Source organism: Giraffa tippelskirchi, chromosome 6 (assembly GCF_054371585.1).
Source record: "Giraffa tippelskirchi isolate mGirTip1 chromosome 6, T2T-mGirTip1v1.2.pri, whole genome shotgun sequence".
In the NCBI taxonomy this organism is placed as follows: domain Eukaryota; kingdom Metazoa; phylum Chordata; class Mammalia; order Artiodactyla; family Giraffidae; genus Giraffa; species Giraffa tippelskirchi.
The window spans coordinates 6,201,800-6,225,910 of NC_137280.1; the positions used below are offsets into that span (position 1 = coordinate 6,201,800).

Genomic DNA, 24,111 nt, shown 5'->3' on the forward strand with positions numbered 1-24,111 from the left:
GTGAAAAGGGGTTTGACTGAAAAAAAGATTGCTATAAGGGAAATCTCCAGGGTGATTAATTTGTTTTGGGTGGTGCAAGCTCATCAAACAGAATACTGTAAGAAAAGTACATTTTATAGTGCATAATTTATTCTTCAGTTTAAAAATAATTTCCTGAAGTTTCAGTTATAAAGGGGTTGGCTAGAGTGGAGCCTTAATTCACTTGAATAGTGTTCATTGTTTATTAAATTCAGGGCATGGTTACACTGACTTGGGGAGGGTGACACCTTACCCACTAAACTAAAAAAGGGAGGAAGGCAGGAAGGAAGGCAGGCAAGTAAACAAACAAAAGCACTTGATTTTTTGTTTCTCTTTTGTATAAATAACAAATATTTATTGAGCACTGCTCTGTCCTCTATTTAGGCTTTGGAAATAGAGTGATAAATAAGTCAAATGACTCACTGCCTTCGCAAAGCTTCTAGTGGGGAGAAATGAATTAAGTGTACGATGTCAAATATTCCACTTGAATTGAACCAAGGAAGTCCACACTGAGAAGATTCTTGAGTAAGCTAAAAATGAACAATGAAGGAAGCCACTTAGAATTTTTTTGACAAAAGATGTTAATTTAAGAATTTGTTTTGATAGTGCAGATAAATTATCTTTTACACGTCGTAGTTTTTATTTTGTTATTTTATGTAGAAATGGTATGAAAATAATGAAGATAAATATGATTTTTTAAATATAATGTATCATTACTTTTATTTTTAAAAAAGAATATAGTTTTGGCATCAATGTAGGGACTGGACTTTGGGAGGATATTATTATCTAATACATAAACAAAATTATACTCTTACAAAACCAAATGATGCTATTAGGAAATTTTACAGTCACTTGTCAGAATTTCTTACACATGAGAGAGGATCTAGGGTTTCCTTTCCTTGCATATGTTTAGAGTGTCACCCTGGACTTCTGCTAATGCTGAACATCTGTCTTTTGTTTTCACTGAAAGATGTCTCATTTGGACTGCCAAAAGAGAAGGGGGTCATTAGTTATTCAATAATGTGAAGTTATCCAGCAGACTATCCCTGTATGAGGAATATTAATGTCAGTAAATTCATAGTCATTACAATTAATCCTAAGGATTGCTTCACACTGGGAGTCATTATAGGCATAATTTCAAAGGAGAATGTCAAACTATCACAAATCTCAGAATAAAAACAGAATCAGTTTTATATAGCATTTACTACTTGGGAAACATTTTAAGCTGGTATTTTCTGAATACTAAAGTGAAAACGTAAGTAATGAACAAGGTAGGTACTTATGTGTGTGCTGAATTCCCAAGATTCGAATTATGTTTAGTGTAGCTTGTGTTCATGTATTTTGGTGAAAGATGAATACTTCATGTGACTTCTTTCTATAAATTTGTTTACTTGATTATTTTGTAAATTACAACAAATTTCTATCCATCATGCTGAACAACTGGAAACTTACAATTTTATGTGAAAGACCATATTCCAGAAGAGAAACAAGTGGCTGTACATTACATATCTTTAATAGCCTCATTATACATGATAATGTATAAAAACCAATTCATTATAATTTGAATTATTTTGATCATACATAAGCCAAAGGTACTATTACAGGTTTTGATATGAACAGTTGGAATAAGTGGTTCATTCTTTTTGCTGCTAAATGTATCTGTTTTAATATTCACGTTTGTATTCTTCTAAAACGTATAAATAATAGACATGCAAACATGTCTTTCTAAAATGCAAAAGTGACCTTTTATATTTGATAATTAAAGACTCTTTGGGAGACTGTTAGTAAGAGAGTTGGTGATTTTTAATATCTAGGTACATATTATATAAGCATTTATTCAATATATGTGTATGTTGTACGCTAAGTTGCTTCAGCTGTCTGACTCTTTGCGGCCCCATGGACTATAGCTGGCCAGATTCCTCTGTCCATGGGGTTTTCCAGGCAAGAATATTGGAGTGGCTTGCCATGCTCTCCACCAGAGGATCTTCCTGACCTAGGGACAGAACTTGCGACTTTTACATCTCCTGCATTGGCAGGCGGGATCTTTAACACTAGCACCACCTTGGAAACCCTGTGTAGACCTATATTCACTCACTATAGTCACACTTGGAATTTAAAAGTAATACAAACAAATAGCTGATATTCACAGAAGAAATGGAATAATAACTTAGTGATACATAGCAGCATAGAGATTATGTTGACCAAATCTTTATTTTTAAAATGGAAAGAGTTCTAATTTCATCTTCATGTTTCTTAGTTTTGTGTATTATAAAAGGAAGTTTTATTAAAATAAAAGAGTGCATGGAAAGACTGCACACATGTGTGTGTGTGTTCAGTGTTCCTTTATATAAATATAATTAAATTGCTTATAGATTTGATAATTATTCATTATAAGCTACCAGTAAAACTTTGTTTCAAGACACCATTTGTCTTTGAAGATGTGACTCTGCAATACCTGAGCTATTGCTCAAATTGATTATCCCGTATCTTTTACCGTGTGTCTATTTGACCTCTACTATTATTTTCCAGCCCTCCAGTTACACATGTGCAAGGTTTGAATCACAATTTGTTGTTGTTCAGTCACTCAGTCATGTCTGGCTCTTTGCAGCATGGACTGCAGCATCCCAGGCTTCCCTGTCCTTCACTATCTCCCAGAGTATGCTCAAACTCATGTCCATTGAGGCAATGATGCCATTCAACTCTTTCACCTTCTGTCACCCCCTTCTCCTTCTGCCCTCAGTCTTCCCCAGCATCAGAGTCTTCTCCACTGAGTCGGCCTTTGCACTCGGTGTCTGAAGTATTGGAGCTTCAGCTTCAGCATCAATCCTCCCAGTGAATATTCAAGTCTGTCTTGTTTCCACTGTTTCCCCATCTATTTGCCATGAAGTGATGGAACTGGAGCCATGATCTTAGTTTTTTGAATGTTGAGTTTTAAGTCAGCTTTTTCACTCTTCTTTTTCATCTTCATTAAGAGATTCCTTAGTTCCTCTTCACTTTCTGATATTAGGATTGTGTCATTTGCATATCTGAGATTATTGATATTGCTTGATTCCAGTTTGTGATTCATCCAGCCTGGCATTTCACCTGATGTACTCTACAGAGAAGTTAAATAAGCAGGGTGACGATATACAGGATTGAAGTACTCCTCTCCCAATATTGAACCAGTCCATTGTTCCTGCTCCAGTTCTAACTGTTGCTTCTTGACTTGCATACAGATTTCTCAGGAGGCAGGTAAGGTGGTCTGGTATTCTCATCTTTTTAAGAATTTTCCACAGTGTCTTGTGATCCACACAAATCAAGACTTTAGTGTAGTCAATGAAGCAGAAGTAGATGTTTTTCTGGAATTCTCTTGCTTTCTCTATGACCCAGTGGATGTTGGCAATTTGATCTGTGCTGCCTCTGCCTTTTCTAAACCCAGCTTGTACATCTGGAAGTTCTCAGTTCACATTCTGTTGAAGCCTAGATTGAAGAATTTTGAGAATTACCGTGCTAGCATCTGAAATGAGTGCAATTGTGTGGTAGTTTGAACATTCTTTGGGATTGTTCTTCTTTGGGATTGAAATGAAAACTGACCTTTTGCAGTTCCACGGCCACTCCTGAGTTTTCCAAATTTGCTGATATATTTGACAGCATCATCTTTTAGGATTTCAAATAGCTCAGCTGAAATTCTATCACCTTCACTACTCTGTTCATCAAGGCTCAATTGACTTTACACAACAGGATGTCTGGCTCTAGGTGAGTGATCACACCATAATGGTTATTTGGGTCATGAAGACCTTTTATGTACAGTTCTTCTGTGTATTCTTGCCACCTGTTAATATCTTCTGTTTCTGTTAGGTACACACAGTTTCTGTCCTTCATCGGGTGTATCTTTGCATAGAATGTTCCCTTGCTATCTCTAATTTTCTTTGCTATTTCTAGTCTTTCCCCTTCTATGGTTTGCCTCTACTTCTTTGCATTGTTCACTTAAGAATGCTTTCTTTTCTCTCCTTGCTATTCTTTGAAACTCTACATTCAGATGGTTGTTATATCTTTCCTTCGCTCCTTTGCCTTTCACTTTTCTTCCTTTCTCAGCTATTTGTAAGGCCTCCTCAGACAGCTAATTTGTCTCGTCACATTTCTTTTACTTGGGGATGATTTTGGCCACTTCCTCCTTTACAATGTTATAAACCTCTGTCCACAGTTTTTTAGGCACTCTGTCTATCAGATGTAATCCCTTGAATCTATTTGTCCCTTCCACCGTATAATCATAACGGATTTGATTTAGGTCATAGCTGAATGGCCTAGTGGTTTTCCCTATTTCTTCAAGTCTGAATTTTGCAATAAGGAGTTCATCATCTGAGCCACAGCCAGCTCCCAGTCTTGTTTTTGCTGACTGTATAGAGCTTCTCCATCTTAGGTTGCAAAGAATATAATCAATCTGATTTTGGTTTTGACCATCTGTCCATGTGTAGAATTGTTCCTTGTGTCATTGAAAGAGTGTGTTTGCTATGAGCATTGCATTGAGTCACCATACAGAGACTAAATAATTAAAAGAAATATTGTCTCATTTAATTAATCTAACCTTATTTTTTTCTATAGGAGGACGTCAAAAAGGAATATTTGCAAAAGGAAGTAAGGAGGGAATGGAAAAGTTTCAAGGTACAATACCATATATTGAAACAAATATTTAGGATAGCTATTTATTCTTCAAACTGCATTAAATTAGTAATAGCTTTTCCAGAGAGTATGAATATTAAAGAAAGTGAAATTTTTTATTATAATAAATGAATGTTAAAAGCAATATGTCTACTAAAATATCAATTGTTCTTTACATATTAATGCTGTTGTATAAGAAACATCAAATAAATTTGTAGTAACTTTTTTTCTCTTAGAGGGAAGACTATGCATTTAGTACCTGCTGTGTTTAGATTAAGTATGCTGGATCATTTAACCCCAATAACTCCTGTGATTACTTTTCTTATTTTATGGAAGGAGAAACCAAAGACTGGAGGTTAAGGAAATTGTTCAAGAAACAGAGATAGTATAACTTCCAGTGAAACAGCTTGGGTGAAACAACAAAAGAGGGAATGGGAAATTCAAGATACAATGAGTTCTTTGAAGTTTTATGTCTCTTTCTGCGAGGGTCATAGAAAGTAGCTTGCAAGTGAGATTAAACTATATTTTGTATTATATGCATCAAAAGAAATGTTATTGACTCTAGTGATTTCCATTTTGCTATGAGATTAATCCAAATTTTGTCACTTTGAAAAATTTGCTGCCAGAATCATTATCACCATCATCATCACTGTCTCCACTGTCATGCATCCAGTACCATTTGTAAGATACGCACAGTGGGTGAAGCAGCTGTAAATATTTCATTCGTGTACATCACTAAATATTTGTATGTTTAAAAGCAAAAATGGTATAACTCTGAAGACTGTGCCACAACTGAGACACATAAGCTCTGATATGTGCAAAAAAATCAAAAGGAACACAAAATAAAGTTCTAAGACAATGCACCACCTTTTAGAGTAGCAAACTCTTTATTATTCTGGCTAACACAGTAGAGTAGTGTGTGAGACACCACATCATCGGTATACAGTAAAAATGTCATACATTTTAAATGGGACATTTTAGTTTTCAAAAATGCTCCAATAGACACCTCCAATAAAAAGAAGGAAGGGTAAATGATTTTAAAACAGCTCAATCCACCATAGGTAAGTGCTGCACAACTACTATATGACTTTAAGCCTAGAAAATATCTCTTCTTTGTGTCGTAGTCATGTAGGGTGGGGGAAACTACCTAATACTTAGAAAAGACAAGTGTGTCAGAAAGATTTTTCAAATATTTATTTCTGTTGAGAGAACAGTGAAATGAAGGGTAGAATGAATCCCTACATCAAAATACTACCTTCTATAGCCACGTGCAACAATGCAATCTTTGGGCTGAATGACAGTTTGCTCTCGCCATTGTAAATTTCTAATTCAGTGTTCTAGATAAGTTATTTTTTCTAAGTTTGCTCATATGCTTGTCAATGAGGTTTGATTTTGCTCCCATTGGGAATTTTCATTGCTCCAAATATTATAATTTACCAAAAATATAAGGTTAAATCTATTACTGAAATATATAGTATTTTTTCTTTTAAATTCTAGTTGTTTCTAAATAAAGTTAGATCATTTCTATGCTCACACACAAAATAAAAATAAATAAATAAATAAAGCTATTTTAATACCTTCCAATTTTCCTTAAAGAAATCTAAATCTTTTTAAAAAATAATTTGCATGTGATTTTGTAAGACATTTTCCCCTACCAAAATCTCCTGTCTGCTGAACTTTCAATTCTCTAAAAGACCATTCTCTCTCTTGTCTAAAACAACTTTACCTGAATTAATTTATAACTGCTAATTTTCAGTTTAACTACTACACTGTAATTTCAATAAGGGGAAGAGATTGACAGGCACAGTGCCTGTCACATAATGGGAACTCGATAATTATGAAAAATGAATGAATTATATACACACTATTGGCAGATGCCTTTTCTATTAAAATGATCTTGAATAAAGATGCCATAACTTTGTTGATGTCACCCCAAATCTATGATGAGGGAATCCTTGGAAAATCTAGGAGTTCAAAGTCCTTCATCCAAGCTATTTTTTCCTTTAATAATTTTCTGCTGTAGAGATATTGTTATTGTGAAACAAAACTCCATCTCAGTTGGGACTTATACTCAGTTAAAGCTCAGATCAGGAGTTGAACCCAAAATCCCCACCTTAGGAGGGGACTCAAATCCACTGTCTTCTAATTACAACTGCTCACTTTGTGTCAAGACTTACTGAAGCCCAGGTTCTTTTGCCTCATCACAGAAAAAATTCAGGATGAGGCAAGGGATAGGTGGATAGGCAAAGAGTGAGTTTATGAGTATAGGAAGTTTGCAAGAAATACAAATGGGCAGGTAAGGGAACACAGTTCCAAGAACTGAGAAGGCTGCATTTTTTTTCATCAAAGAAAAAATGGTGAGAGAAGAAGACCACCTTCTTCCTCATTCTCTGCTAGGCATCAAAGTTAACATCATTTGTTTCTCCCTTGACCCCATATGGTCTAACCAAAACTGTCATGGTCTATTTAAATTATATGCATATTAGCAAAAAGGTGGTAACATGGTACTAAAATACAGTAATTCATCTCAGATTTCTGTATAATGTCCCCTATCACCTAGATTATTTCCCCTACATTTCTGACTTGGCTACATGCAAAAATTCTACCCTTCAAGGACTATTAACTCTTTGACTTTATGTAACAAGATTCACATCTCATATCTATTGTTTTTAACTATTAGTATTTTTTAATTTTATTTTATTGTGTTTTAAATATTAGGATTTGTTTTTTAAGTATTTTAAGTATTTTTTTAAGTATTAGGGTTTTTATTTTATTTTATTTTATTTTGTTGTGTTTTATCTATTAGGATTTATGACTTGAGCGTGTCTGGCACTTGAATGTGCCTAGTCTTCCTTCAAGGTAGAGTAGATTGTAGATTGGATTCTTTCCTTGAGTGTTTATTAGCCTACAACAGTCTCCCAAGCTCGCTTAAAATTCATTTTCTGTTTTAACCCTCTAGTGAGATTTCTAAACTAACTATAATATTCAATTATTCTCTACCAACTACATATTTAGAAAATGATTCATAGAACTTCTAGCTGGATATGTAAGACTATCAGATTTATTAAAGTTATTGTGGAAACAATTTAAGAAGAGCTATTCACAGAGTTGTCCCTGACGTTGTTGCTGTTTTCTCAAGTCCTTAAATATAGATTGCTTGCAAGTTCATCTGTCACAGGAATTCTTGTTAAACATGGTCTGTTACTTAACATTTGATGATAAGTCCTGGCAAGATTTCTGTTATAGAGCCAAGGAGTTACTATGGCTTAACCTTGATTTCTTTTCTACATTGGAACACCTATGTCAGGGGACTGTGTAATTTCCTTGGTTCTGAATCACCACAGCAGAGATTTGAAACGGCGGGTCAATATTACAGCTCAGTTACAACTCAGTTTTATTCAGCAAGCAAAGGATAGTACACTCTTGAGGGGTGAAGGCAAGCTGACCCCAAAGGAGAGGCCTCAATCTGTCTTGGCTTTCTCCTTTTATATGTTTGTCTCCTTATCCCCTTGAGCCTGCCCTATGCAAATTGGGCTGGCCAAGAAGGGGGTGTGTTTGTCTCACATGAGGTTATCACTCCAGTCCATGGATCTTCTTTTGTTCCATTTTCACAAGCTTTTTCCTTTCTTTGTCTTTACCCACTGCCATTGTGGACTCCTTTCTCCTATTCTAACTACCTAACACTCATACCTTAAAAAAAAAAGTTCTGTGACAATGGGAACATCAGATTTCATATTAATAGTCTATAGACCTTATACTTACACTAACAAAAAGAGACTGTGAACTCACATATTTACGCTTTCTTGCCCTATAGCTAGAAATGCATGTATTCTATAGATTTTTTTTTGTTGTTGAGTTATAAAACTGGAGCTAAAAACCAATTGGAAATTATATGGACCAATGGATAGCTGTACACAATGGTGTGATTCATATATTTTTGCCTTTTCATACTGAAAAAAGATGAATCACAAGCTGGAATCAAGATTGCTAGGCAATATCAACAACCTCAGATATGTAGATGATATCACTTTAATGGCAGAAAGTGAAGAGGGACTAAAGAGCCTCTTGATAAGGGTGAAAGAGAAGAGTGAAAAAGCTGGCTTGAAACTCAACATTCAAAAAATTAAGATCATGGCATCCAGTCCCATCGCTTCATGGCAAATAGAAGGGGAAAAAGTGGAAGCAATGACAGATTTGATTTTCTTGGGCTTCAGAATCACTGCAGATGGTGACAACAGTCATGAAATTAAAAGACTCTTGCTCCTTGGAAGGAAAGTTATGACAAAGCTAGACAGTATATTAAAAAGCAGAGATACCACTTTGTCAACAAAAGTCTATCCAATCAAAGCTATGGTTTTCTAGTAGTCATGTATGAATGTGAGAGATGGACCATAAAGAAGGCTGAGCACCAAAGAACTGATACTTTTGAACTGTGGTGTTGGAGAAGACTCTTGAGAGTCCCTTGGACTGCAAGGAGATCTAACCAGTCAATCCTAAAGGAAATCAACCCTGAATATTCACTGGAAGGACCGTTGCTGAAGCTGAAGCTCCAAAACTTTACTCATCTGATGTGAAAAGCCAACACATTGGAAAAGACCTTGATGCTGGGAAAGACTGAAGGCAAAGGAGGAGTAGGTGGCAGAGAATGAGGTGGTTAGTTAGCATCACTGACACAACAGACACGAATTTGAGTAAACTCTGGGACATACGGAGGACAGAGGTGTGGTACAGTCCATGGGGTCACAAAGATATGGACACGACTTAGTGACTGAATAACAACACAATGGTGTGTTAATCAATGTGTTAAGTAAACTACTCTCCCTCTCAAAACAAAGCAAAACAAAGAAACAAACAAAAACCCTGTTTTCATGGTGCAAATAATCTCTTCATAGCCAATTTCAAGCTCCAAACATGATGTCACTGTTCATGCAGTTGGAAAGAGATGTACCCATTTGACTCTCATGGGACACGAACTGGGCCCAACACACAAGAAGTTTCTGATGCCTGTGAGACTAGGTGCTTATGAGGTAGAAATTACTAGGCAGTCAGTATAGGACTCTGAGACCTCCATCTTGTTTTCAATGACTATCTCGCTCCATTAACCTAAAGCTATACCCTTTGTCCAGAACTCCTGGAATTTAGGTCTGATAAATTATCAGCACACAGATCTAGGGAAGAGCAGCAGTTAATTTCTGTTCCATATGCCTGAGGGAAAAACAACTGGTGATCATTAATCTTTAACCCACAAACCTGGTCCATTGTAAAATGGCCAGGAGGCATGAACAAGGGTGGAGGTTAATCTGAAGATCAAGAGAAACCATAAGGATGTTAAGGTAAACATTTTGACCTTTAAACTGATTGCTGTTTAGTCCCTTCAGTCCTGTCCCACTCTTTGGCGACCCCAGGCACTGCAGCCTGCCAGGCTCCTGTCCACAGGAGTCTCCAGGCAAGAATACTGGAGTGGGTTGCCATTTCTTTCTCCAAACTGACTGATTAGGAATGACATATTTTAAGAACAGGAGCCAACTAAAAATGTATAGATTAAAACAGGTAAGGCTATAAACGGCTCTAAGTCCCACCTTTGGGGCGCTCTTTACCGCCCACTCAGTCTCTCTGCTGAGAGCTTCGTGCTTTGCTTCTCTTTAATACATTCTGTTTGCTTGCTACTGTGTGTGTGTGTTTGTGAAGTTCCCATTTAACTTACAAAACTCTGACTTAAACACTAGGTCCAGGATGGTGGCTTTAAGAATTTCCAGAGAGTAAAGAAAGTGATAATGAGAAAAGGAGCCATTCTACCTAGACTGGTTGAGTCATTCTACCCCACCTCCTGAGAGGTGAGGTAGGCACTAAACAGTATTATGCAATATCAAGTAAAATGTAGATATTTGGGGGATGCTTGTTTATATACTGAAATATTATTTTCTAAGTGTTTTATACATGTGTCTCCCTCTTTTTTTTTTTAATTTAAGGTGCTCATGAATAGAAACCACACAATACAGAATAGCATTAAACACATATGAAAATAATAAATACTTAAAGTAAACTTGAATATAAAAGTGAGGAAAGAATAATTTGACAAATTACTTTCTAATACCTTTTCAGTTTTCAACTTTAGATTTAAAATATTGAATCCTTCAGTAGTTTGAAATAAAAATGATATAATAACAATTCCAATTTATATACTTCACTCAAATTTATTCTCAGGATAGAGATTTGCAGTTTTTTGCTTGTTTTGGGTAATTTTGGATTTATTTTCAAAAGGTAATTTTGAAATGATTAATTTCAAAAGGTAATTTTGAAATGATTAATTTCAAAAGGTAATTTTGAAATTATCTTATTCTATTTGAAATAAATAATAAAATATTAATAATTATGAATTGAAATAGAATTGTGAGTCAGAGCAGAAATCTATTCTACCATAAAAAGACCTAAAGTAAATTAAAACACTACAAAAATTAGAATAAAATTGCATTTCAAAATATCTGGAATAATGGCTCCTTCTTAATTTTTAAGCTGTATTTAAAATTTTAATATAAATATTCAATAGGTTGCAGAAATAGTAATCCAAGTCGTGTTCTTTGGTCCACAAGTATAATTTAGGTTAGAGGGTTGTATAAATTTTGGAAAAGGGGTGCTGGACAGGAGCTGGTAGTGTCATTTCAGTGGACATATTAAATTAATAACAGTATTGGTTACAGTTGTTTAGATTTTTTTAAATCAATCTTTATACTTCGCAAGCATTTCAGATTAATCAAAGAATATTAATGCTTATTGCTTTCAATAAGAGACACAATGGACACAATTTAGTATATTTCCAAATTGTACCAAAAAAAAACACAACTCAAAAAAACCCCAAAAGTTACTCCCCAAAATACAAAGAAAGTGCAAACATTTCTCACTCATTTATGTTATAACTAATGTAAGCTATTTCCTGTCCATAAGTCCAGAGCCAAAAATGTGTAATTCTGTGGGGAGATAATTTCATGTAAATGTCAGTGTCCAAATGCCCTACTTGCATATGTATTTTTGATTACTGACACATATTTAAATCAGCATTTGCACTAGTTCGTTGACTCCTACATTATATCTCTACTATATCTCTTTACGCAAAATTAAATATCACTTATTCTTATCTTTTCTAGGCTATATTTCGTTAGTTCCTTCAGTTCTCCTCATAAATGCTGTTTCTTTTAATTATTGTGTTGCTCTCTTCTGGACCCTAAATGATTACCATGAGATTACAAAATTAAATTTCACTTGTTATGCCTAAGTCTTTAAGTATCAAATTATCATATTAATTGACCTATTGCCTCAGGCTAGTCTTCATGACTAAAATGGAATATGTTATTAAAAAGTGAAAATATTTTTCTTTTCCTATTATACCAAAGTTTATCTTTTTATTGTAAAATTGATATTTTCTTATTTTCCCATTGAAACTATTATTAAAGGAAATATTAATCATTAATTCTCTGAACTGTGTTTAAAGCTTTTAAAAGAATTGAAGTTTTTTTTTTAGCACCTCTTTCTCAACTTTTTTTGAGAACATTGTCTCATTATCTGACATTTTACTTCTGTTCATTTCCTGCTGTAGATTTTAGATTTCTTGAAGATCTCTTGTTTACATATGTATATCCATAACTAGGCACAGAATGGCATATAGGGAAGCCTTCAGTAACCATTAGTTAAATGATGAAAATTGATATCTGAATAATCAAAATGACTCTATCTTCTGAAATGTAAATAAAATAAAATAAAATAATAAGGTGTAAACAATCACTTTTATGGATCTTCTGGATCTCTTTTATGGGAGATACATAAATTATAGAAATACGGCCACAAGTGTATGCATAATGTGTGAGAAGTCCTCTAAAGGATGCTGCAAAGGAAAAGAAATAGACATATGAGATAGAAAAAGAGGTACATCTAACAGAGTTTTCTTTGACTTAATGGAATTTGCTTTATTATCTTGTTTAAGACTAAACCTAAAATCTTAGTTATATTAAGATAACTTGTTATTTTTGATACAATTCCATTTAGCACCTTTTACATTTAATTTCTATTGAGGTGAAAATCACATAACATAAAATTAACTGTTTTAAAGAGAGCAATTCAGTGGAATTTAGTACATTCATAATATCGATATTATGCAGCCACAATTTCTAAATTATTTTCAACATCTCAAAATAAAACCTCATATCTATCAAGCAGTTATATCCCCAATCTCCTCTTTCTCCTATCCTCTAGCAGTCACTCATTTGCTTTCTGTCTCTATGAATTAATTTGTTATTTTCAGTAAGTAGAATCATACAATACGTAACCTTTTATCTGGCTTCCTTCACTTAGAGTAGTGTTTCTGAGGTTTATCCAAATTGTAGCATGCACTCCATTATTATGCCTGAGCCACATGCGTGTATATATCATGGCATTTTTGTTCATTCATCTGTTTTCTTCTTCCAATTTTAACTTAGATATAATTGACTTACACCGCTGTATAAGTTTAAGGTGTACAGAATAAGGATTTGACTTCATACATCATGAAATGGTTTCAGTATGTTTAGTGAACATCATCTCACTATAGATGAGCAGAATGGATTAAGACTAAAGTATTTTATGAGACTTTTCTCATTTCCTGAGGTAGATATCTGTCACTCTAAATTTCCCTTTTAGAGCTATTTTTGATGCATCCCATATATGTTGGCACATTGTGTGTCCATTTTCACCTATATCCAGGTATTGTTTTTTAATTTTCTGATTTCTTCAATGGCCCAATCCTTAATAGCATGTTGTTTGCCCTCCATGTACTTGTGCTTTTTGTAGTTTTCTCATTGTACCTAATTTCTAGTTTCATAGCATTGTGATCGGAAGAGATTGTTGATATGATTTCAATTTTCTTAAATTTAGTGAACCTTCTGTGTGATTGAGCATGTGATCATATGAGTATATGATCTGTGCTTGCTAGCATGTGAACCTGGAGAATGTTTCACATGCACTTACAAAGAATATGGATTCTGCTACTTTGGACTGGAATATTTTATATATATATTTATATACACTTACACGAAAAAAGAATGCATTAGTCACTCAGTCATGACTCATGTCCAACTCTTTGTGACCCCAAGGACTATAGCCCGCCAGGCTTGCTGTCCATAGAATTCTCTAGGCAAGGATGCTGGAGAGGGTAGCCATTCCCCTCTCTAGGGGATCTTTCTGAACCAGGGATCAAACCCAGGTCCCCCACATTGCAGGCAGATTCTTTACCATCTGAACTACCAGGGAAGACCATATATATACAGATGTGGGAGCTGGGCCATTAAGAAGGCTGAACACCAAATGCTTTTGAACTGTGATGCTGGAGTATACTCTTAAGCGTCCCATGGACAGCAAAGGGATCAAACCAGTCTATCCTAAAGGAAATCAAACCTGAATATTCATTGGAAGGACTGACGCTGAAACTGAATCTCCAATACTTTGGCTATCTGATGTGAAGAGCCAACTCATTGGATAAGACCCTGATGCTGGGAAGGATTGAAGGCAGGAGGAGAAAGGGGCAACAGAGGATGAGATGGTTGGATGACATCATTGACTCAATGGACATGAATTTGAGTAAACTCTGGGAGATATGAAGGACAGGGAAGCCTGGCATGCTGCAGTCCATGGGATCGCAAAGAGTCAGATTCAACTGAGCAACTGAACAACAAATATATATATATATATTCTGGCTGGATGATATATTCATTAAAGTAAATGACATGCTAAAACTACCTAAAATTGTGTTACTGTCAACTTATATCTCTTAATATTTGCTTTATGTACTTAAATTCTATGTTGAGTGCATATATGTCTACAAGTATTATATCTTCTTGTTTGATCAATACCTTGATCATTAGGTTCAGAAGGTAAAGAATTCACCTGCAATGTAGGAGATCTGGGTTCAATCTCTGGGTTGGGAACATCCCCTGGAGAAGGAAATGGCAACCTATTCCAGTATTCTTGCCTGGAGAATTCCTAGGACAGAAAATTATAGTCTATGTCTAGTGGGGCATGGGCTGTGTTGGAGAGTCTTGACTGACCACCAGTAGATTGGATAGGTAGAATCAGAGATGACATCCCCTTTGAGCACGAAGCCAGTTAGGTAAAAGTTGCATGTATGCATGCTATGCCTGCTAAGTTGCTTCAGTCGTGTCCCACTCTGCAACCCATGGACTGTAGCCCTCCAGGCTCCTCTGTCCATGGGATTCTTCAGGTAAGAATACTGGAGTGGGTTGCTATGCCCTTCTCCAGAGGACATTCCTGACCCAGGAATTGAACCAGCATCTCTTGTGGCTCCTGCATTGGCAGACAAGTACTTTAACCACTAGCACCACCTGGGAAGGTAAAAGGTGAACCTCAAACAAAGAAAGAAATATAAACAAATGAAAACTGTCACTTACCAGCTTCTCTGAACCCAGAGTGAATTCCAACAGATTCCCTACTCCTTGGGCGCACACTCTAATAAAATTATTTAATGAATCTCCTTATGTATGCATGCTAAGTTGCTTCAGTCGTGTCCAGCTCTGTGCGACCCTAAGGACTGTAGCCTTCTGGGCTCCTCTGTCCATGGGCTTCTCCCAGGAAGTATATGCTATGCCCTCCTCCAGGGGACCTTTCTGAACCTGGGATCGAACCCACACTTCTTATATCTCCTGCATTGGCAGATGGGTTCTTTACCACTGGTGCCACCTAGTAAGCTCCTCCTTATGAATGACTGAGGCACTTTTCAGAATGTTGCTTCTGTACTGGAATTCAGAGAGAGTTAGTTTTTGCACATGCCCTTTAAGAGTGGAGTCTCTGTTTTCTATAGCCTCCCCAGCAGTCAGGGACACATAAGTACCATTGATTTTCAAAGCCAGATATTGTGGGAGATCATTTTCCCAGTGCAGATCCCTTGGCCTGGGGAGTCTGGTCTGGGGTTTGAATCACTCATTCCTCAGAGGCAGCCTTCAGGGCTGTGATGTACTTTCTGCCTAGAGGTCAAAATACTGACATTTGGTTCATGGCCAGACCATGTTTCCACACTCCTACCCATCTCACTATGGCATGCCCTTCTTATTTTTAGTTGTGGAACATATTTTCTAGTCAACTTCAAGTGATTCTCAGAGATAGTTGCACCATAAGTAGTAGGAATTTTGGTGTGCTCGTGGGAGGAGGTAAGTCCAGGATCTTCCTACACCATCATCTTTTCCTACCCCTCTTTGTAACACTTCATAAATGTGAAAGATGCTCACTTTCATGAAAATTTTCCTTTCAGGGCTTAAAATTTATTTGATCTCAATATATAATGTGGAACTTGTAGAGTAGCAACATAATATAATTTAGAGTATCCTAAGGGAAGTAGTAGTAATTCACTTGTTTTTCATATGGATAAAAGAGGAAGATTTAATGTTAATTTTGTGCATTACACATTGTAATGTCTTATCTTGAATATATACAGCTCTGTGAGTTTTCCTTTAATGTAAAATCTCAATTTCCATGAGCCTAAATATAAAGATAAAAGTATTTCTTCAGATCACTGTAATCCAACAGTTGTTTTAAACGGTGGCATCTGTCTAAATTTTACATAGATCAATTGTTTATGTTATATACAAAAGCGAGTGTCCATTTATCAGTGATAGGAGGATAAAAAGTTCAAGAATTGAGCAGTGGGGCTGAAGAGCTAAATCGGTTACAGATAGAAGGTCACATTATATGCAATGGAGAACATGCCATTATCATGAATCCTGAAGTGTGAAGACAGCACATCATGCCCCAGTGAAAGAAAAGGTGCGTGTAGGGATTTCAGGTCCATGTAGGGATTCAATGTGTTGGCATTTCTTGTTTGTTTGGTTGTTTGCTTTGAATTTAGAAATACAGACAGACATAGATTATGAAGCAAAAAATTGATAAATAATTATATATAAAGCAAGATTCAGCATGCAGAAGGCTAAACCAGGCCACAAATTGAATCTCTTGATAGCATACCTTGCAGTTTAGAATTCAAGCTTCCTACCCAAGCAAAGGGCAGGAAAGTATGTTATTGGCATAAAAACTGATAAATAAATGGAACAGCATGGAGAGCCCGGACTTAAGCCCCCATAGATAGGGTCAAATAATTTATAGCAAAGGAGCCGAAAATATACAAATGGGGATAGGACATTCTTTTAATAAGTGGTATTGAGAAAACTAGACAGCCATATTCAAAAAGAAATTAATTTCCATCTTACACTATACACAAAAATCATTTCAGAATAAAGACTTTAATATAAGACCTGAACCCATGGGACTTCTAGAAAAAAACATAGGATAAGCTCCTTGACCCTGGTTTTAGCAATAACTTTTTTGGATTTGATACCAAAAGCCAAGACAACAAAAGCTAAAATAAACCAGAAACATCAATTAGAAAACTTCTTCACAGAAAAGAAACTATCAACAAATGAAAAATCAACCTTTGCAATAGGAAAAATGTTTGCAAATCCAACAATTTTTATAATAGTAAGTTTGTACGTGTAAGAAAGATGTGTAAAGAATTTACAAACATTTTTTAAAGAACATGTTTATCTTTATTGACACAAATAGATATATAGGTATATATAGATGTCTCTAGGTATAATATGCATCCATTCTGTGTATTCTTGTCTTAAATGTGATACATTTCTTGATTCATTTGACCCTTGTATTTCAAAGATAAAAACACAGGCTAAGTTTTTAGGTAAACTATTCAATTTCCTGAAGAAACCATTTGCCATCTGATGATCACGGATTTTTTTTCCCATCTTTCGTGACATGAACTTAATGTTACTCTTGAGAATCTAATCCCAACAACTGCCTTGCTCTCCTTCCCTTTCCCATATCATTTGTAAGTGAAACTGGTTGTCAAAGTGTCAAAGCTGGATGGACTACGTTTCTGATGTTGAGCTTGCCCATTTCTCAACTGCTGCTTTTGATAAAAGATGTAATCATCTGGGAAATATAAATGCAGTTTGTGGAGAAAGCTGAGTCTTTCTCAGAATGAGTGTTTAATGGGTCAAGTTCTGTCATCAGAAGCTCACCGGCAATTCACACTGGAATACATGTGTAAGAGTGTGGGGATATGCAAATGGACTTCACCCTTTGTGTTTAACTTGGCAGTCTTTGTCCTCACTGCTTGTTGCATCATTTTATAACAATAACATCTTCTTCCAAGATTCCCATGACTTTATTTTTAATAGGAAAACCTGGTTTTTATAAAATTTGAGAAAAGGAGTTTAACTAGGGAGGCTGTGTTACAAACCTTTTGCTGATTTTCAAACCAAGTGATAAATTTAAAAAGCCCCGTGTCTAATGTAAACCTGAAATGAAGAGGTGCTGAAAAGTGTTGAAATTAATTTTCCAGTGCAATGGGAAAAATTCAAGTTCTGTAATATCAGCTTCTTCATTTTATCTTTTAGCTCTCCCAAATTTCTCTTTTTTTTTTTCCCTCTCTTGCTCTCTGTCTCTCTTTTTCTCTCTCATGACAAAAGATATCCTTTAACTTACTATCCACCAAGCTCATTATTTCCAGTTCCTTTCTGAGCTTTATTGCTAAACATGCTCATGGTATCCAGATAAAGAAAAGTCCTGTAAGAGAGAATGAGGATCTGTTATATTCTACATGAATGAAACTTAAAGACATTATGCTAAGTAAAATGAGCTAGACATAAAAGGGCAAATATGATTCCACTTATATGAGATACCTAGAATAGCCAAATTCCATCTTACATTTACAGAGGCAAAAGGTAGGATAGCAGTTATCTGGAGCTCAGGGGTGAGTAGAGTGGGGATTTTTTGTTTTGTGGATACAGAATTTCAGTTTGGGATGATGAAAACCTTTTGGAGATGAATAGTGGTGATAGTTTCAAAACAATGTGAATGTAGTTAAAGCCGTTGAACTGTACATCTCTAAAGGGTTAAAATGGTGTTCTGTATATTATATTACATTGAAGAGACAGAGAGAGAATAAAAGCATAAGACAATGAATACATTTTAGACTATATTTGAATTCCCTAATTTTGGAGAAAGAAAATTTTAGTTTTCTATTTTATCTGTTTTTGACAAAACTTAATAGCTTCAACTGAACACACAGTAATACAGTATATTACCAAATCTAATATAACAACAATAAAACGCAACAAAGCCTAACTCTGACTTTTCTTAAGACTTAGCCCTCTAAAAACTGTACTCCTAACAAAGTAAATTAGTAAGAATAAAATGAAAGTTACTAGCATCTATTTTTTCTTCAACTTTAACTATTGTGTTTATAGTGGAGTTTTAACGGGAAAATATTCATCATTAATCCAGAGAATATACAGAGAATAATTTCCACGTGGTTGGTGGAAACTGAAAGCGGAGGGGTATTTGAAGAGCTTCTCTAAAATTTCATGAATGCGATCATTTTATCCGCTCGGTGAGAAGGAAGACTTGTGCTGTCTCCCCCACGGTGCGGACTGAGGTGCCCTGCTTCAGAGAGTGCTGAGTGGTGCGCCTGGGGAGAGCGGACCGCAGACAGCGGGGCCTCACAAGCGACGGGGTCAGCCTAGGTGAAGGGGGCACCTGTGTGTGCTTGAACTGCTCGGTCCTGTCTGACTGTGACCCCGTGGAGTGCAGCCCGCCAGGCTCCACTGTCAGTGGAATTTTCCAGGCAAGAAGACGAGAGTCAGCTGCCATTTCCTACACCCCGAGATCTTGTCAATCCATGGATGGAACCCAGGTCTTCCGCGTCTCCTGCATCGACAGGCATGAATTCGTTACCACTGTGCCTTCTGGGGTGGCCTCGAAGCAGAGGATGTCATTAGTGACCATGAACACAGACCACAGGGCCCCCTTCGAAGGCTTAAACTACATGAGACTCAAGGCATTTGCACTATTCTGAAAAGAATGGAAGGATATCAAGAGCGACTAAATTCAATTTCCTGTAAGCCCTGGGTGAATTTCTCAAAGTAGATTAAATTTAACTCAGAAAAATAAAAGATCTGCTACTTTTTTGCGCTGCATGATAGGGTAAATTTTAGGACCATTGAATGAGTTTACTTTTTCCTGAAAAAAAAAAATTGCTACTAAATTTATGCTATATCTTAACACCAATGGGGATGTAACTATACTTTGAGGAATAGATTTGTTTTATTCAGAAATGGAAGCCATGAAACTTACAAAATATCATTTTAACTTAGTTGCCTATAAAGTCAAATACGTCTGGTGCCAAGGTGCAGCTTTTATTAAGAGTTCTCATTTTGTTATTATTTTCATGTTCTATGAATTGTGCTCTTACCTGGCTTTATTGGTCTTCTTTGCTTTTATTTCATCTTCTATTTACCTCTAATTATTTTTGTAAAAATATTAATATAAATAAAAGATAAATAAGCAATCATAAAACAGTTTGATGCTAATTTCAAGAAAATATTTCTATTGATATAAGCTTCTGAGAAAAAAGAATTCCTGAATATATTTCTCTGATATTCTACTTTTTTTGTCAACAATTTTATTCTTTTTTAATTTTCAGTCATTAATATCAGATCATAAGTTTTGTGGGGTTTTTGAACTATTTACCTTAAGGAGGATTATGCTCTATCTAAAAATTTAGTGATAACAAAAGAGAAGATTGACTCAGATTCATATCTGGGCTTTAAATTTTTGAGCTGCATGACTCACAGGTTGCTTAATATTTCCAAGTCCTAACTTGGAATTTTTCAACTTGTGTAACACTTGTCCCTTCGGTTCCGTAAGTTCAGATCTCAGTGAAACAATTGATGTCTTTGTCTTTGTGATATCAAGTATCTCTTATTTTTGTTGTAATTCTATATATTATTACTTCTTGTTACTATCAATGTTAATAGAAAAATAATATCAATGCATCCTGAACTATCTCGATTACCACTTTGAAGTATCTGTTTACTGCCCAGATTCATTTTCTCTGTTTTTAATTAGTATTCTTTTAATTATCAGTACTTTTGTAAATTTACCTTTTTGACAATTTTTTCTTTGTAATAACTAAATGGAAACTAATACAGTGATATTACATGATAGAAAGTTTTTCAGCCCTGCAAAAGAAGAAATGAAGTATGTGAATTAAATTAATAGGCTTCACAAAATAGTCATAGCATACTGAACTAAAAACAAAAAGTTATGCTGTAAGAACAATACCATATTTATTTCCTGAAGCTTGATATAACTTAAGGTTAATTATAGTATCTTTCAAATTAAATTAATGCTAACATGAATATCATTGCTTTCAGAGTTGTTTTACAGACATTTTCTATGTTTTAATAGGTGCAAAGGATTTATATTCTAAGAATTAAACATTGTTTTACTATTATATATTTAAGCAACATGTAATTATTCACATCAACTCTATGAGTCAACTAGAATTTTTTATTAAAAACTGCCTTAATATCTTCTACTGAAAAGTAATCAAATACTCCCCATCTTTCATGTTTATTGCGAGCATTAAATGAGACAGTAGGCATTCAACACAAGCTCGTTCCCTTTACTTACTTATACATATCACCTATTTTCCATGGCTTTTATTTTATTCTCTGTTTTCAAACTAAAGTCAATATAAACAAAATTAAATATAGAATTATGTGTATTTTTAAATATTAACGTGATCTTCCAGATTAGGCTACATTTTGCTATGGTACAAATGGTTCCCAGGCCTTGGCTACTCTCAGCAACAAAGGCTCACTTCTCACACCTTGTCTAGTGTAGACTGACACTTGGCTACATTTGGCTGAGACTCAGAGTGTTGCTCTCACATGACAAAAGAGAGAGAGTGTCGGAAATTGCCAATGGCTCATGAAGCTTCTTTTTGGAAACGCACACCCCGTCTCTCAATCTATTAGCCAAAGCAAGTTACATAGCGATAGCTGGCATCAACGGAACAGAGAAGGCTAAGCTTCTAAGCAGGGGCACCAGAGACAGTAACCCTCCTAATTTGGAGGCTCCAAAGAGAGACATTAAACAGTTTATTATAATACAAGCTCTTCCAGTTATTATTAATAGTTTATAATATTGACAAGTAATGAAAATTGGGCAGATAAGTCCTTGTTTAATCTGCTTTAATATCAATATCAAGATGATAAACTAAATATCATGTATAAAATTTTTCAGCAAAAAAAACATGCTTTATAACTTCAAATATAATTTCCCCTCATATTCTTGTTTTAAAAGTTAAAAAAAGCTCCATTCAGAAATAACCTCTAGATATAAATATCGAAAGGGCTTATTTAATAGAAAATTGTGTATAAATTGTATTTTTTATAGATTTTGCTTAGGTGAAAATTCTACCCACAAATATCTTAAGAGAGATTCATATTGTTTGTTTCCATTTGTTTTTATATGAAATCTATGCTTTATAACCTTAGGATTGATAGGATTAATTATTTTTATTAATCCTTTTTTTCTAGGATGCAACAGTGAAAAAATCCTTGTTTCATAATGGGATTATTCCAGGCTTTGGAAAATGGGACCATTCCTATACCAGCATTCGTAGGCATCTCAAGGATACTTTAGTCAGTTATTAAACAAACCAACTCATAAGAAGCTGGGGATTTCAGTAAGAATTATTCATTCTTGTTGTCTTCATTTGAAACCACTGTAAGGGTCTTCATTTGAAATCTCTATAAGGGTCTCTATTTATTCCTATTGCCTAGCTTCCTACTAGCTTACTCACATAAATAAATTTCTGCTGATATACTTGTATTCAACAACTGAATTTTCTTTCATTTTTTTTTTCATGATATTAGAGTCTTAAGAGACAAAATTTCTATACATAGTTTTTAGAGAACCAAAAGTTTTAAAATAGATTTATAATCTAACTCCCAATTTCTATAATTAAATTAAATATCATGATTTGCCTCATTATATTAAGTTTAAAATTGAAACAAAAATAGGAACTTTCGATATGCTTTTTAAAACCTATTAATAATGCTGTTTTGTTTAGCATCTTAAATTTGTTTGCAAAGCATAATTTATTTTTGGAGGATTCTATACTATGTGTAAGAAAGATGAAGAAACCCTCCTCAGTGATCAATGCAAAGAAATAGAGGAAAACAATAGAATGGGAAAGACTAGAGATCTCTTCAAGAAAATTAGAGATACCAAAGGAACATTTCATGCAAAGATGGGCTCAATAAAGGACAGAAATGGTATGGACCTAATAGAAGCAGAAGATATTAAGAAGAGGTGGTAAGAATACAGAGAACTATACAAAAAAATCTTAATGACGCAGATAACCGTTATGGTGTAATCACTCACCTAGAGCCAGACATCCTGCAGTGGGAAGTCAAGTGGGCCTTAGGAAGCATCACTACAAACAAAGCTAGTGGAGGTGATAGAATTCCAGTTGAGCTATTTCAAATCCTAAAAGATGATGATGTGAAAGTGCTGCACTCAATATGCCAGCAAATTTGGAAAACTCAACAGTGGCCAGAAGTCTGGAAAACATCAGTTTTCATTCCAATCCCAAAGAAAGGCAATGCCAAAGAATGATCAAACAACCATATAATTGCACTCATCTCACATGCTAGTAAAGTAATGCTCAAAATTCTCCAAGCCATGCTTCAATAGTACGTGAACCGTGAACTTCAAGATGTTGAAGCTGGTTTTAGAAAAGGCAGAGGAACCAGAGATCAAATTCCCAACATCCATTGGATCATCAAAAAAGCCAGAGTATACCAGCAAAACATCTGCTTTATTGATTATGCCAAAGCCTTTGACTGTGTGGATCACAACAAAGTGTGGAAAATTCTGAAAGAGATGGGAATACCAGACCACCTGACCTGCCTCCTGAGAAATCTGTACGCAGGTCAAGAAGCAACAGTTAGAACTGGACATGGAACAACAGACTGGTTCCAGATTGGGAAAGGAGTACGTCAAGGCTGCATATTGTCACCCTGCTTATTTAACTTATATGCAGAGTACATCATGAGAAATGCTGGACTGGATGAAACACAAGCTGGGGTCTAGATTGCCAGGAGAAATATCAATAACCTCAGATATGCAGATGATGCCAACTTTATGGCAGAAAGCAAAGAGGAACTAAAGAGCCTCTTGATGAAAGTGAAAGAGGAGAGTGAAAAAATTGCCTCAAAACTCAACATTCAAAAAACAAAAATCATGGCATCCAGTCCCATCACTTCATGGGAAATAGATGGGGAAACAGTGGAAATAGTGACAGACTTTATTTTCTTGGGCTCCAAAATCACTGCAGATGGTGACTGCAGCCATGAAATCAAAAGATGCTTGCTCCTTGGAAGAAAAGTTATGACCAACCTAGACAGCATATTAAAAAGCAGAGATATTACTTTGCCAACAAAGGTTCATCTAGTCAAAACTATGGCTTTTCCAGTAGTGATGTATGGATATTAGAGTTGGACTATAAAGAAAGCTGAGCACTGAAGAATTGATGCTTTTGAACTGTGATGTTGG

At 35.3% G+C, this 24,111-nt stretch overlaps 1 protein-coding gene across 11 annotated transcripts in view; it reads left to right on the forward strand.

The window, feature by feature from the left end:
* Positions 1–24,111, forward strand: part of CNBD1 (cyclic nucleotide binding domain containing 1) — a 441,461-nt gene that overhangs the window by 408,481 nt on the left and 8,869 nt on the right. For 6 of the 11 annotated variants that reach the window (XM_081496826.1, XM_081496830.1, XM_081496823.1 and 3 more), the window contains 2 exons: positions 4,600–4,659; positions 22,089–22,237. In XM_081496826.1, the coding sequence (XP_081352952.1) occupies positions 4,600–4,659; positions 22,089–22,205 (177 nt within the window). In that variant the 3' untranslated portion in view covers positions 22,206–22,237. Of the gene's footprint in view, positions 1–4,599; positions 4,660–22,088; positions 22,389–24,111 lie in introns of those variants that run through there. The other 5 variants (XM_081496822.1, XM_081496824.1, XM_081496827.1 and 2 more) reach the window with 2 other exon arrangements.